General features: G+C 50.2%; 1 protein-coding gene across 20 annotated transcripts in view; it reads left to right on the top strand.

Moving 5' to 3' along the window:
• The window catches only part of MACF1 (microtubule actin crosslinking factor 1), a 1,825,008-nt gene that overhangs the window by 1,539,927 nt on the left and 270,522 nt on the right, over positions 1-14,559 (top strand). For all 20 annotated transcript variants that reach the window (XM_069622429.1, XM_069622430.1, XM_069622431.1 and 17 more), the window contains 3 exons: positions 81-254; positions 2,365-2,520; positions 13,612-13,809. In XM_069622429.1, the coding sequence (XP_069478530.1) occupies positions 81-254; positions 2,365-2,520; positions 13,612-13,809 (528 nt within the window). The remainder of the gene's footprint in view (positions 1-80; positions 255-2,364; positions 2,521-13,611; positions 13,810-14,559) is intronic.

Here is a 14,559-nt window from a genome sequence, read left to right as displayed (position 1 = left end):
GGTAAAGGGTGGGGGGGCCATCGTGACCCGAGTCCAAAGGTCTGAGATAAAGCCTGTCATTTCTATGTCTTCTTTCATAGGAGTTTAAAGTGGAAGTTTACCAGCAGCAAATTGAGATGGAGAGACTCAGCCACCAGGGTGAGCTTATGCTGAAGAAAGCCACAGACCAGACTGACCGAGATATCATCAAGGAGCCAGTGACCGAGCTGAGACACTTGTGGGACAATCTGGGCGAGAAGATCAATGATAGACAGGTGTGTACGCACTGCATTTAAATGGCATAGGTGCTAGTTGGTTGGTGTGGGGGAAGCAGTAGTCAGCTGGTGTAGGCATAGTAGGCAGGGCTGTTGCTAGATCTGGAAAAGATCCGGGGCTATGCTTATGTCGGAACTGTCAGGACTCGGGGCTAGCTAGACTTTTGGTTGCAGCCCCTGAGCTTCTATTCGGGGCTACAACCAAAAGACCCTCAGCACCCCCCTAGCAGCACCTCTCGTAGCAGGAGTTCCTTGGGTAGTGCCTGTACCAGTTCAGTGACCAGGTCTGTTGCTGCATAAGTAACAATAGCTGGGTTGGAGGCCGGGCCTGGGGCTTGGTTGGACGCCGGGCCTGGGGCTTGGTTGGAGGCCGGGCCTGGGGCTTGGTTGGACGCCGGGCCTGGGGCTTGGTTGGAGGCCGGGCCTGGGGCTTGGTTGGAGGCCGGGCCTGGGGCTTGGTTGGAGGCTGGGTCTGGGTTGGAGGCCGGGCCTGGGGCTTGGTTGGAGGCCGGGCCTGGGGCTTGGTTGGAGGCCGGGCCTGGGGCTTGGTTGGAGGCCGGGCCTGGGGCTTGGTTGGAGGCCGGGCCTGGGGCTTGGTTGGAGGCGGGGCCTGGGGCTTGGTTGGAGGCGGGGCCTGGGGCTTGGTTGGAGGCGGGGCCTGGGGCTTGGTTGGAGGCGGGGCCTGGGGCTTGGTTGGAGGCCGGGCCTGGGGCTTGGTTGGAGGCCGGTCCTGGGGCTTGGTTGGAGGCCGGGCCTGGGGCTTGGTTGGAGGCCGGGCCTGTGGCTTGGTTGGAGGCCGGGCCTGTGGCTGGGTTTTGAGTCCGGGCCTGTGGCTGGGTTGTGAGTCCGGGCCTGTGGCTGGGTTGGAGGCCGGGTCTGGGTTGGAGGCCGGGCCTGGGGCTTGGTTGGAGGCCGGGCCTGGGGCTTGGTTGGAGGCCGGGCCTGGGGCTTGGCTGGAGGCCGGGCCTGTGGCTTGATTGGAGGCCGGGCCTGTGGCTGGGTTGTGAGTCCGGGCCTGTGGCTGGGTTGTGAGTCCGGGCCTGTGGCTGGGTTGTGAGTCCGGGCCTGTGGCTGGGTTTTGAGGCCAGGCCTGTGGCTGGATTGTGAGGCCGGGCCTGTGGCTGGGTTGTGAGGCCGGGCCTGTGGCTGGGTTGTGAGGCCGGGCCTGTGGCTGGGTTGTGAGGCCGTGGCTGGAACTGGGTTGTGAGGCCGGGCTTGGAACTGGGTTCTGAGTCCCAGCCTGGGGCTGGGTTCTGAGGCTTGGACTGGGTTCTGAGGCTGTGACTGGGGGTGGGTTTTGATGCCAGGCCTGGGACTGGTCCACTTGGTTGCAGCCATTTCACTGCCTTGCCACATTTTTGCATCTTTATTAGGGTGGGGTGTAAGGGTACATTTAATATTGGTTTTTAGGGCAGTGGGGGTGTGGTATTGTGTGGTCAGGGGGTTTAGGGGCCAGTCCCCTTTAAAAATAAATGCTCTGGAAAATGTGGCAAAAATGACAAGGCAAACCGATGTTCAGATCACAGTCAGAGGCCGGGCCTGCTGGGGATGGGACTGGCACTGGGTCTGAGGCTGTGGCTGGTGGGGGCCCCTTGTCTTTGACTGGGATCGAGGCTCAAGGAGTGGCTATAGCTGCTTCCAGCACAAGGGTGACTACTGGGTCAGGAGTTTGGGAAAGAGGCTGGAGTGAGGGGTAGAGCATTAACTGGGACTAAATAAGGGACATAGTTTTCTGCTGAGAGTTGTGCTTAGGTAGTGGCCTGGGGGGTATGGTACAATTGACCTTCACAATTCGGTCAATTGTGAAAAGGTCAATTGTCATTCGAGCAGTTGTAAAACAAACAATTCGTATACAACCGCCTGGGGCAGTTGATGTCATTGGGTGCGTTGCTTGGCCAGAAGTTGATGGCTTTGGTGCAAGGATTTAATCCAGAGAAGGTGCTGGTGTCACGGCAGTGGCTAGTATGCCGGCAGTTGCCGGGCTAGGATTCCTGTTGGGACGCAATCAGGGCTTTAACAGTGGCTGGATCTGGTGCTGAGACACAGGGAGGGAGTGAAAGACTTGGACCAGCTTTCTAGCTCTCTTTGTGATCCCACTCTTTCTTTACAGCATACATTGGAGGCTGCACTGCTGGCGCTCGGACAGTTTCAACATGCTTTGTCTGAAGTCATGTCATGGCTGGATCACACTGAACAACTGTTGGACTCACAGCGGCCCATAGGAAGCGACCCGAAGCTCATCGAGGTGGAACTCGCCAAGCATCATGTACGTAATAATGTTTAGCGCAGGACAGGTACACACAATGATAATCGCGACTAAGGACGATGCCTCTCATCCAGGGACTTGTCACTTTGAAGTCACCCACCTGGCCCACCAGTCATCCCAGCTTCACAGCCAATGGCTTCCTAGTCACCCATACACCCAGCTTCTCATTCGCCCACCTTGCCCCCACCCAGTCATCCCAGCTTCACAGCCAATGGCTTGTTAGTCACCCACCCATCTTCTCATTCACCCACCTGGCCCCACCCAGTCATCCCAGCTTCACAGCCAATGGCTTGCTAGTCACCCACCCACCCCGCTTCTCATTCACCCACCTGGCCCCACCCAGTCATCCCAGCTTCACAGCCAATGGCTTGTTAGTCACCCACTCACCCAGCGTCTCATTCACCCACCTTCCCCTCTGTCATTCCACCTTCACAGCCAATGGCTCACTAGTCACCCATGCACCCAGCATATCATTCACCCACCTGGCCCCAGCCAGTCATCCCAGCTTCACAGCCAATGGCTTACTAGTCACCCACCCATCTTCTCATTCACCCACCTAGCCCCACCCAGTCATCCCAGCTTCACAGCCAATGGCTTGCTAGTCACCCACCCACCCCGCTTCTCATTCACCCACCTGGCCCTCTGTTATCCCAGCTTCACAGCCAATGGCTTGTTAGTCACCCACTCACCCAGCGTCTCATTCACCCACCTTCCCCTCTGTCATTCCACCTTCACAGCCAATGACTCACTAGTCACCCATGCACCCAGCATATCATTCACCCACCTGGCCCCACCCAGTCATCCCAGCTTCACAGCTAATGGCTTGCTAGTCACCCACTCACCCAGCGTCTCATTCACCCACCTTCCCCTCAGTCATCCCAGCTTCACAGCCAATGGCTTGCTAGTCACCACCCGTCTTCTCATTCACCCACCTGGGCCCCTCAGTCATCCCAGCTTCAGAGCCAACGGCTTGCTAGTCACCCATGCACCCAGCTTCTCATTCGCCCACCTGGCCCCCCCAGTCATCCCAGCTTCACAGCCAACGGCTTGCTAGTCACCCATGCACCCAGCTTCTCATTCGCCCACCTGGCCCCACCCAGTCATCCCAGCTTCACAGCCAATGGCTTGCTAGTCACCCACCCACCCAGCTTCTCATCCGCCCACCTGGCCCCCTCAGTCATCCCAGCTTCACAGCCAATGGCTTTCTCGTCACCCACCCATCTTCTCATTCTCCCACCTGGCCCCACCCAGTCATTCCAGCTTCACAGCCAATGGCTTTCTAGTCACCCACCCATCTTCTCATTCGCCCACCTGTCCTCCTCCACCATCCCAGCTTCACAGCCAAGGGCTTGCTAGTCACCCATGCACCCAGCTTCTCATTCACCCACCTGGCCCCATCAGTCATGCCAACTTCACAGCCAATTGCTTGCTAGTCACCCACCCATTTTCTCATTCACACTCCTGTCCCCCTCCGTCATCCCAGCTTCACCGCCAAGGGCTTGCTAGTCACCCACCCATTTTCTCATTCACACTCATGTCCCCCTCCGTCATCCAAGCTTCACAGCCAATTGCTTGCTAGTCACCCACCCATTTTCTCATTCACACTCCTGTCCCCCCCAGTCATCCCAGCTTCACAGCCAATGGCTTTCTCGTCACCCACCCATCTTCTCATTCGCCCACCTGGCCCCTCAGTCATCCCAGCTTTACAGCCAATGGCTTGCCTAGTCACCCATGCACCCAGCTTCTCGTTCACCCACCTGCCCCCTCCCCCCCCCAGTCATCCCAGCTTCACAGCCAATGGCTTTCTCGTCACCCACCCATCTTCTCATTCGCCCACCTGGCCCCACCGAGTCATTCCAGCTTCACACAAATGGCTTGCTAGTCAGCCACCCACCCCGCTTCTCATTCACCCACTTGGCTCCCTCAGTCATCCCAGCTTCACAGCCAATGGCTTGCTAGTCACCCACTCACCCAGCTTCTCACTCAGCCACCTGGCCCCCTCAGTTGCCCACCTTTCTATGACCTACTCACGTGGTTTCTCTATCACCAAACTGGTTATGAAGTACAAAATACATATAATGGTGCTCCTTTAATGTTTCACATTGCTCATCCTAGCATGAAAGGGTTACTTAATATGAGCCATGTATGCTCATTTAGACGTCCCCAAGATTTGGAAGTGAGGATAAATCAGCGCTGACATCTGAGGGTTGAGCGGAGATGCTTCTTCCTCTTCTGTGTGAGAAGTCAGGGCATAGTCTCAGGGTAACAAGGGCTGTGCTCATCCCCATTCCTGGGCGCACCGATGGCCTTAGATGGAGGGTGAGAGGTTGGAGGGGGGTGTAAGTACCTCTTTGGGCTCATCCAAATTCAAGGTCCCAGTGTTACCCTGTATTCCTGACTGGAGGTGGTGCAAAGAAAGCATAAGGATTGCCTGTTAGCCCAAGTCAAGGAGCGGAAGCTCACATCCTAATCATGGGGCTGGAGAGTCATCCTTGCTGTTGGTTGCTTGCCCTCTGGTGTGTTTCGAGTGTGACATTTTGTTTGTTAGAATGAGTTTACTTCAGTAGAATTGGGCACTCTGTTCCGATGTTACAGGTGGTGTCATTAGGGGGCGGTCACATGTGCTATTTGGGCAGTGAGGGGGTGTTAGGGAGTTTTACTAAATTCACCTTATGTAAGACTTTAGAAGACTCTCACTTGGGACACAGGGCTCCAACTCTTACTATAGGCCTGAACCACAAATGTTTTGTTGGTAGCAATGGCTGAGCAGCCAGGTTTATCTTAGGAAGGAGAAAGGTCTGTAGGCAGTACAAAGAGTATACACATAGGCCAAAGAAACACTAGCACACTGAAAGCTATATACAAATAATGGTTTACTTTATATATACACTAAGGTAATTCCTCAGAAAGTTAAGTACTATAACACATAATAAATAACTTAGAAAAACCAATGCATTATGTACAGTAACCAAATCACTTAGTAATACTTTAGAAAGGCAGTATGCAATTGAAAGGTAAGTAAAACGTTTATACTAACTTTCAGAATATCTCCTTCAGGTTAAATCGATTAAACAAAACCAACATAAAGCAGGTAAATACTTAAGATACTTTGAAAGAGGCCTTAGGCTTTAGCAGTCCATTCCTATCTTGGTATGAGAGTATCAGGGTCAGATTGGAGGGTCAAACAGGCAATGCACAGGCTGTGGAAAGTTCAAACGTTCCAGAGGAAGTCTTCAGTAGCAAATAAGTAAAGCTTTTGGTGTAAAAAAAGTTCATGGACTTTGTAGAAGGCTCCCTGTAGGCACACATGCATTAGTCCTGGGCGAACGAGTATGGGCAAACTCCCAAATGCTCGAATCAGAATCCGCACTCCAGCAACACAGGAGCAGCAAATCAACTCAAAGTACCCTACAAGTGAAGAAGTTGCAGCACGTCGTCCCCATGATGCATCAGTTCCTAGTCAGGCAGATGAAAGGAGGGACTCTGGAATTGATCACGCAGCAGCAGTTGAGTGGAGGGATTCTCAGCAATGGATTCTTCTCGTTCCGTGGTTAAGGTGCCCTTTTCAAAATACTAGTGAAGAACGGTTATCGCTCGGTTGATTTGTCTCACTTTCTCTGTCCTGCACTCTGATGAAGGGACTTCAAGGAGTGGAATCTTGCCTCGGGAGGTCCTGAAGGAGTCGATCAAAGTTTCAGGAGGATTCGATCTTCGGAAGACGATGCACTGCACAGTGGCCACAAGTCCCAGAGTATTGGCAGTTTGCAGCCAGTGAAGGTCACAGCTCGTTCTGGGATGGCTCGAAATGCAGGTCGTCTTCAGACTGGTTGGACCCATCTGTCTAAGGGAGAGAGTCATCCTTTTCGGGGCCCTCCTGGCTGTTGGGAGAAGGGATCGGACATCAGCAGTTACATGGAAGGCATCTCCGATTGTCTGAATGTAGCTGGGGGCATCTCTCCTCTTCCTCCTCGTCAATTCTTCAGTTTCATTGGTCAGCTTAGCTTCAGCCTCCGGATCCGTGCCTTTTATCCAGGAACCCAGCCATTCAGCACACATGCACCATTCAAACTCTGGGTGGTGGCTGTCCTTTCAGGACAGCCAGCCTCCCAGTTGGAACTGTTTCCATGCAGGCACAGCAGAAGACAAAGACCAGTGGAGTTTCATAGTCCTTCCCTGTTTTCTATCCTCATAGACACACTGGTGGGCATCACAAAGGGATCTCGTCAAAGGCCAAACAAGCACCTCCCCCACCCTGCATGGCAAAAGGAGGACCAAGAAAGGACAAGCCATCTTGAATTGGCAAAAAAAGCAAATACTGTCACCATTTTGGGTCATTGTTGACCCTGTTAGGTACGTTTTTCTAAAGTCCAACTGGTGTGGGACTTAATAAGACTTATCTCTTGTTATTAGGGACTGTTAGGGAGAATTTCCATTTTTAGTGCTTAATTCCTCCAAACTTAGAGACCCCCACCACTTTTGCTGGACTTTAGGACTTTTTAATTTTAACCCTGGAGTGAGTGAAACCTTTTTCTCCCTCTCTCATATGTTTTGACCTGATTTGGATTGTGTGGTTTCACTGTTTTTGGAGTCTGACAAACGGTATTGTACCAAAATGTCGCCCTCATTTGTGTGCCCCTTCAGTCACTGCGACTTTGGGAGCGCACAAAATGAGTGCCATTTACTGCACCCAAGCAGAGCCGGGGTGTCCCCTGCTCTACCTGGGCGCAGTAACAGGGGTCGGGGGTTGAGGGGGTGTCCCCTGCTTACCATTTCAGAAAGCAGGGGACACGTAACACAAGAAAAAGAAAAAAAGAAAAGCACCCTGCGGCGTTGGCTTCAACCCACGTTAGTGGGAGGAGCTGACACCGCAGGGATCGCAGAGTGCAGGCGGCACACTTCTGCGTGTGCCGCCCTAAAGGTAAGTGGAGTGGGGAGGTTGGGAGGTGTAATGCAGGCCAGGGAAAGCAGGCACAGTGATCCATATGATCACTGTGCCGCGCCGTAACTGGTTTCGGCATTTTCGTCCGTCGCTGTTACGGGGGGGGTGCAGTGATCACATAGATCCCTGACAAACTCCATATGCATTTACTTTTTGTATGGTGACACAAAGCACCCTCAATGCAGTGTCACTGAGAAGTCCCTTGGATTTTTCTTAAGGTTTAAATACCTTGTCTTGGGTGAGCTACTGTTCACAAGAATAGTAAGGTGAAATGGATCTTACTTAACTATTCTCTTTGTATGTCCAGCTCACACATCTTATGTGGAGTGCTGGGGGGTTACTTAGTATCCCCTTTTCCTACTTTCTCATGTAACATTTTTTGTTACCCTCACTACTTTAAATGGCTGGTGGCAGTGGTTGAATGTTTACTACCATTGTGCTTTTCTAACGCAGGCTTAACCCTCAGCTGCAGTACAGCACCCATGGGTGTCCATTTTGTCAAAATGGCCCCTGTCTTCTTTTTTCACCTTTTTCTGTCTGTGAGGTCTTTCTTGGCTTTCACTCTGTGCATTGAGACATAACTGAGCCCTTTGTGTGTTTTTTCTTTGGCGGGCTTCAGCTCTGTAGCCCGCCCCTGGCTCCAGTGTATCTGGAAGGACAGGATGTGAGGGAGGGTCCCGAAACTCCCCTGTCCTTTGTCTCTAGGTGTGCCTGAACGAAACCAGTCCTAATTGGCTGGCCACCCTGCTGTGTGATTGATAGCCTGGACTGTGCATGAATGGGAAATCGTGCTTAAAAGGTGAGGTTTTTGGGAGTAGAGGCAGAATCGACCACTGGAAGAAACATCCCAAGCAGAAACTGTGAAGAGAAGCCTGCTACAACCTCCTGGACCTCGAAGTACCAGTGAATCCCTGCTGCTGTGCTGACCTTCCTTTTCGTATCGACAGAGAAGCTCCGGACAGAACGACTTCTCCCCTTGGCTTAGTGGGACCAACTAACCCCGAGACAAACTCCACTTTGGTGCAATCCCCGACTGGCTGTGCCTCTCCTTTGCTGCAGAAGCCCAATTACAGAGGTCGAGTGTCCATAACAGAGTGCAACGTCTGCCATGAAACAAATCCGACCGAAAGCTCCAGGATCCTCCTAAGGACACCCCAGAAGCAGGAAATCCCGATCCCGAGTCCCCTCACCAGAGGCCTGGATCGAGGGAGCAAGGAATGACCAACCGGACATATTCGATCTGCATCAGTGCTTTTTGCGAGGCTCTGAAACCGCAAAATGCTGCTTAATCAAAGAGAGCCCGTAGCAGCCGAAGTCCTTCCCGAGTACTGCCGCAGGAGCCCTCCAGACGTCCTCCCTCTTGTCCCCATGACTGAGGCCCAGGAACCAGGGTCTGCTTGGCAATTGCAAGATGACATCCAGCTGGACCACTTTTCTTCTTACCAGAGGTACTTTTTGGGGCTGGGGGTAGTAAACTTCTTGCCTTAAGTCATGCCGTCTGTCACAGGTTTCCCATTTTCTCACCTGTTTTCGCTGCCTGATGGATTCCGTTGTAGAAGTTTTCTTTCTTAAGTTTCGGGTCTTGTACAAGCCCGCTCGGCCGTCTTCGGCTTCCAGTGTTCGTTCAACTTCTTGTCCGGGATCGATAGTAAACTCCAGGTAATCCGGGAAAAAATAAGGAGAAGAAGCACTCGGAGGCGGGTGCACGGATTCCGGGAGAAGGTTGGGTAAGAAGGAGAAGGGATAGAATGAAGCAAGGGTCCGGGAACCAGGGAAGCAACAAAGTTCCGTGAAAGCAAACTACGGGGCACACGTCTAGCCACAGCTAACAGTAGCGTTGAGACGCGCGGAAGCGCAGGGGTGTGGCTATTTTATCGAGCGTGCTGCAATGAACGTGAAGGCTAGTAGGCAGCGTTCAGTGTTTGCGGCCATGTTGGTAGTACAACAGAGTGCAAGCCCCGACGTGACGGGGACCAGGAGGCCCAGAAGGGGCGTGTCCGATGGGTCATGACACGGTCTCACTTATGATTTGCACTTGCTTAACTTTCTGAGTTGATTTCAACGCCCTATTGCACAGGCACAGCTTGTGTTCTTACAGTGATTTTCTGAACTATCTGACTTTGTAAAAGACTTTTAGCCAGGAAGTGCATCAGAACTATAGACTTTCTCAAAATTGACTGTGGCTGTCTTGGCTCCCTAAAGGCACTCTTCTAAAATCCATTGACTTTGGCCTTGCTTGTCCTTCAATAGGTTGTAATTAATTGAACACTTTTACTGCTGGGAAAAGATTACTTAGATTTCATTGGAGGATTCAAACTGTCCTCACTTAATAAGAAAGTATGTTCTAACCTTTCTATTTTTCTTCCTTAACCCTTCTTTTCTAGAGTCTGAAAAGTATATTGGTGTTATATATAAATGCAGTATTATCCTTGTTATTGAAGTCACTTCAGGGTCTAGGAGAAATGTATTACCATATCCAAAGAGTATTCACCAACTTTATTGATTTTGAAAAGTGATCCTAAAGTGTACTTGAACTGATACAAACAAATTGCCTTTTTAAAGAATGCTTAACTAAAACTTCATGTGTAAATAAATAAATATATATTTATACCTGAAACCTTGAGAGTGTAAGTGTTACTTGGATGCTTTTATTGACTGATTTCACCTGTACAGCTTTACAGCTCACATTTACCCGTCTTGAGATACGCCTGGCTGCTCAGTCACACTACCAACTTGTGTAGTACAGACCTGTACCAAAGGGTGGGTTACCTAATACCAAGCTGATAAGTCTTGTGTAGTCTCACACAGTGTGACTGCACCAATTCTTACCTCCTGCACAAAAGGTAGTAAAAAAGAAACCACTACCACTAGCCATTTGAGTTAGTCAGTGTAACAAAAAGTTACACGAGGATTGGGAGGAGTTCCAATGTAACCCCCCAGCACACACAGAGGGTGGTGGGTTCTGGACCCACAAAAGAAAAAGATAAGTAAGATGAAAGGTATCTTACTATTCATGGGAATGGTAGTTCTCACAAGAAAATGTATTTAAACATTAAGAGAAGTCCATGGGACTCAGTGACACTGCACAGTGGGTTCTGAGTGTCTCCAGGCAAAAACCAGATGCCTGGATTAAACATATGGAGTTTACCAGACTCCATAAAACGGTAAGAGAAAAAGAATGAGCGAGTGGTAAAAAGTTCCACTCACTTAGGGGATGAAAATCAAGAGTCCAGCAAAAGTGCTGGAGGTCTCCCGGGTTAATGGGAATTCGCACAGGAACTGAAAATTCTCCCTAACAAACCCTTCTGAGTACAGCCTGGGAGTAAAAATAGCACAAAAGTTAGTAGGTTAAAACCACTGCCACCAACCATTCCGATTCGGTTGTCACTGGAACCAAAAAGTCACAGGAGCAGTGCGCAAGGGGATAATATGCAGCCCCTCAGCATTCCAGATAAGGTGGGTCTCAGGCAAAGTTTGAATGCAGTACCCTCTGGGAACACTACAAACAACTATGACTATAGGTATAGGCAACCCAACCTTTGGTATAAGCTTTGTTAGGGAGAATTCTCATAAATGTGACAATTCCTCCCACCTTAGAGCCCTCCAGCTCTTTTGCTAAACTTTGGGACTTTGAACTTTTAAATCTGTGTGTGTTTTACTCTTGTGTTTTCTTTGGTTATGGAGTTTTAGACAACTCCATAGGCATCATCTTTTCATGTGTGTCACACAGCACCCTCAGTGCAGTGACACAGGGAAGCCTTTTAGGCTCTCCCAAGGTTTAAACACCTTCTCTGGGGAAAAACTACTGTTTCCCAGAGAAAGTAAAGTGAAATTGGCTTTACTAGTCTTTTTAAATTCCTAGGCCCAGCACACACTATCTTCCAATAGAATGCTGGAGGGGTTACCTAGTATCCCCTATGTCTAGAAACTCATGTAGCAGTCAAATGCTACCCTTTCCTATCGAAATGGCTGGTGGCAGTGGTTTTACAATGAACTACCGTGATTTTTCCAGACCGCAAACACTGGTAGCTAAAAATCATGGGAGCCATGTTTTTCAAGATGGCGTCTGAGCCCCCTTTGTTTAAACAGGTCCCGACTTCTTTTTTCGCCATTTCTCTTTGGAAAGGTCCTTCTAGAGTTTGTCTCTGCGCGCCTAATCACATTTGGTCCCTTTGTTCCTACGCCTTTGGCGGGCTTCAGGACTGAAGCATGCCTCTAGCACCCGAGTGTCTTGGGTTGGCAGGAAGCGAGGGAGGTGCCCGAAACTCCCTGTGCTTAGTCTCCTAGGAGAACCAAATGCACTCTGGCGTGATTGGCTGGCTGACTGTCTGGCAAGAGCAGGCACCCTGCTGGGTGAATGGCAGCTAGGCTAGGATTAATGGGAGAAAACTGTTTAAAAGGCGGGTCTCATGGCTTGGAAGGCAGAGTTGACCACTGGACGAAGGAACCAAAGAAGAGCTTGAAGAGGACGCCTGCTGCAACTCCTGGACCGTTGGTTTGCCCGGTGAAGTCCTGCTGCAGTGCCAACTTGCCAAGTTCGCATCGACAGAGAAGCCCCTGCAAGGACGACTTCTCCCTTTGAGTTGGTGGGACCAATCAACTCCAAAGTAAGCCACCAGGACACCCATCTCGCAGCTGGTTGAATTTCCTCAGAGTTGCTGCAGGAAACCGTATAGCCAGGGAGAGGGACACCAGATTGTGTGCGTTACTTTTAAGCTGGCCTAAAGCTTTTAGAAGATCCTCCAGTCTCCCATGAAGCAGGACTGACCAAGCCTGACCCGCAGCCCCACCCCCTCAGCCGAGTGCAGGACCCCAGATCTAAGGAACTAGAGAGTGCATTTGGGTCTCCTAGGAGACTAAGCACAGAGAGTTTCGGGCACCTCCCTCACTTCCTGCCTACCCCAGATACTCGGGCGCCAGAGGCGGGTTTCTCTCAGAAACCCCTGCCAAAGGCAAAATGAACCAAGAGACTAAATCTGGTTTAGCATGCAGAGAAACTCTCTAGAATGACCTTTACACAAAGACATGGCGAAAAAAGAAGACCGGGCACGATTTTGAAAAAGATGGCTCCCGCGATTACTTTACCGGAGCCATGAACGGTCGCGGTAAATGCAAACCAAGGTAGTTAAAAAACTAAACCACTGCCTCCAGCCAGTCAATCGAGGAAAGGGTAACATATAATATGCTACATAAGAACCTAGACAAAGGGGGATACTAAGTAACCCCTCCAGCACCCTATTGGAAGATAGTGTGTGCTGGGTCTAGAAAGTTACAACGCTAAGTAAAGTCAATTTTTCTTTACTGCTCTGGGAAACAGTAGTTGATCCCAGAGGAGGTATTTAAACCTTGGGAAATCTGTTAGACTTACCTGTGTCACTGCACTGAAGGTGCTTTGTGATACAGTTGGTAAAGATGATGCCTATGGAGTTTGTTAGACTCCATAACCAAAAGAAACACAGCAGTAACATTCACACAAAAATCCATGAGAGAGTGGGGAAAAGGGGTTACTCTCTCTCCAGGTAAAAAAAAGTTGTTGGGGGTCTCTAAGGTGGAGGGACTTAGCACATTTTTGAGAATTCTCCCTAACAGTGATGTGTGCTGATTTCACAACAGGAAAATATAGGCAGGATAAAAATATCTCCCTATAGTAGAAAATCCAAAGGGCTCCCAGCAACACTGCATACAGAGTGCGGTGTGCTGCAAAAGTCAGGCAGATGCCATAAAACTTGTATGAAAGCAGTACTCCAAGAAAAAGGTTGAACAAGAAATATAAAACGATCCCAAAGATGTAGGAAAAGAATCAGTGAGTGTTAAAAAAAGGTTCCCACTCACTCAGGAGAACTGACAAAACATCCACTAGTCCATCAAAATGTGCTGGGGGCTCACGGATGGAGGAGATTATGCATAAAAAATGAAAATCTACCTAACAGAGTTTCAGGACAAATTCCTTGTGTCTGTCTGTGTCATTCTGTTGTCTTGTTTTGGGGGTTTCCTGGCAGTGGGGGGCACATTTGGTTCTGTCGTATTTCCTCCCATTATTGGGGGCTTTGTACTTGCTCTTTGCTCAGTGTATACAAGCTTTCTCACATTCTACTGTTGTATATTCGCTGAATAAGAACCTCTTTAACACTGCCTTGTCTGTTGTCCATTAGGTGTTAAAGAACGACGTATTAGCCCATCAGAACACAGTCGAGACTGTGAGCGATGCTGGCAATGACTTGTTGCAGTCGAGTGCTGGTGATGATGCTAGCAGCCTGCGGAATCGATTGCAAATGCTTAATCGCTGCTGGATGTCTGTGCTCCAGAAAACCGAGGAGAGGGAGCAGCAGTTAGAGTTTGCCTTACAGCAGGTACGGAGATCCATTCACAACCAGCAAAAAAGAAACCAAGCAAACGGAAAATGAGTGCCATCCTATTAACTGCAATAAAACACGGGATATGAATTGCTGGCTTTGTGACTGCATGCAACCCCTTGTTCCTCTTAATGGTATTGGGCTCTGAGGATGCACAGATCATTGTACAGCCTGCTGATGAGCAATCACACGCGCTGTGCAAGCTCATATGCAGAGCAGGGAAGACAGATTATAAGTGTGCAGCCCCGTCTACCACTGCAAACCAGTGGGGAATTAAAATGTTTTCAGCCCTGTCCCACCCGTAAGAATTAAACTCCTAAATTTATATGATATGATATGGCATCTATAACGCGCCTATACACAAGTGTTTCAAGGCGAGACAAGGCGGGGGGGGGGGCGAATAAAGGGAGGACAGACAACGATCCTACTAGGCCAGGTGTCATTCAGATTGCGCAAGTGCATGGGAAGGGGGAAGGAAAAGTGCGCGGGGGAAGGGAGAGGGGAAAGTGCAGTACATGGGAAAGTGGAATAAATAAGATAAATAAAATACATAAAACAGCCAGCTAGTGGCAAGTGCAAGGAAGTGCAAACATAAGTGCTGGAAGGGGGACTGAAGGGATACAGAAATAACAGTCCCCAAGTGCAGGGGTTGCCAGGGAGGCAGTGCAGGTAGGCAGTTGACAGGGCCTGGGCCAGAGATCAGAGGGTAGCCAGATAACCAGTGCAATTTCAGTCAGGAATTCAGCA

The sequence above is a fragment of the Ambystoma mexicanum genome, chromosome 11 (assembly GCF_040938575.1).
Source record: "Ambystoma mexicanum isolate Mex_15411 chromosome 11, UKY_AmexF1_1, whole genome shotgun sequence".
Classification (NCBI taxonomy): Eukaryota; Metazoa; Chordata; class Amphibia; order Caudata; family Ambystomatidae; genus Ambystoma; species Ambystoma mexicanum.
The sequence above is the reverse complement of the archived record's forward strand: the minus strand, read 5'-3'. Positions and strand labels throughout refer to the sequence as shown.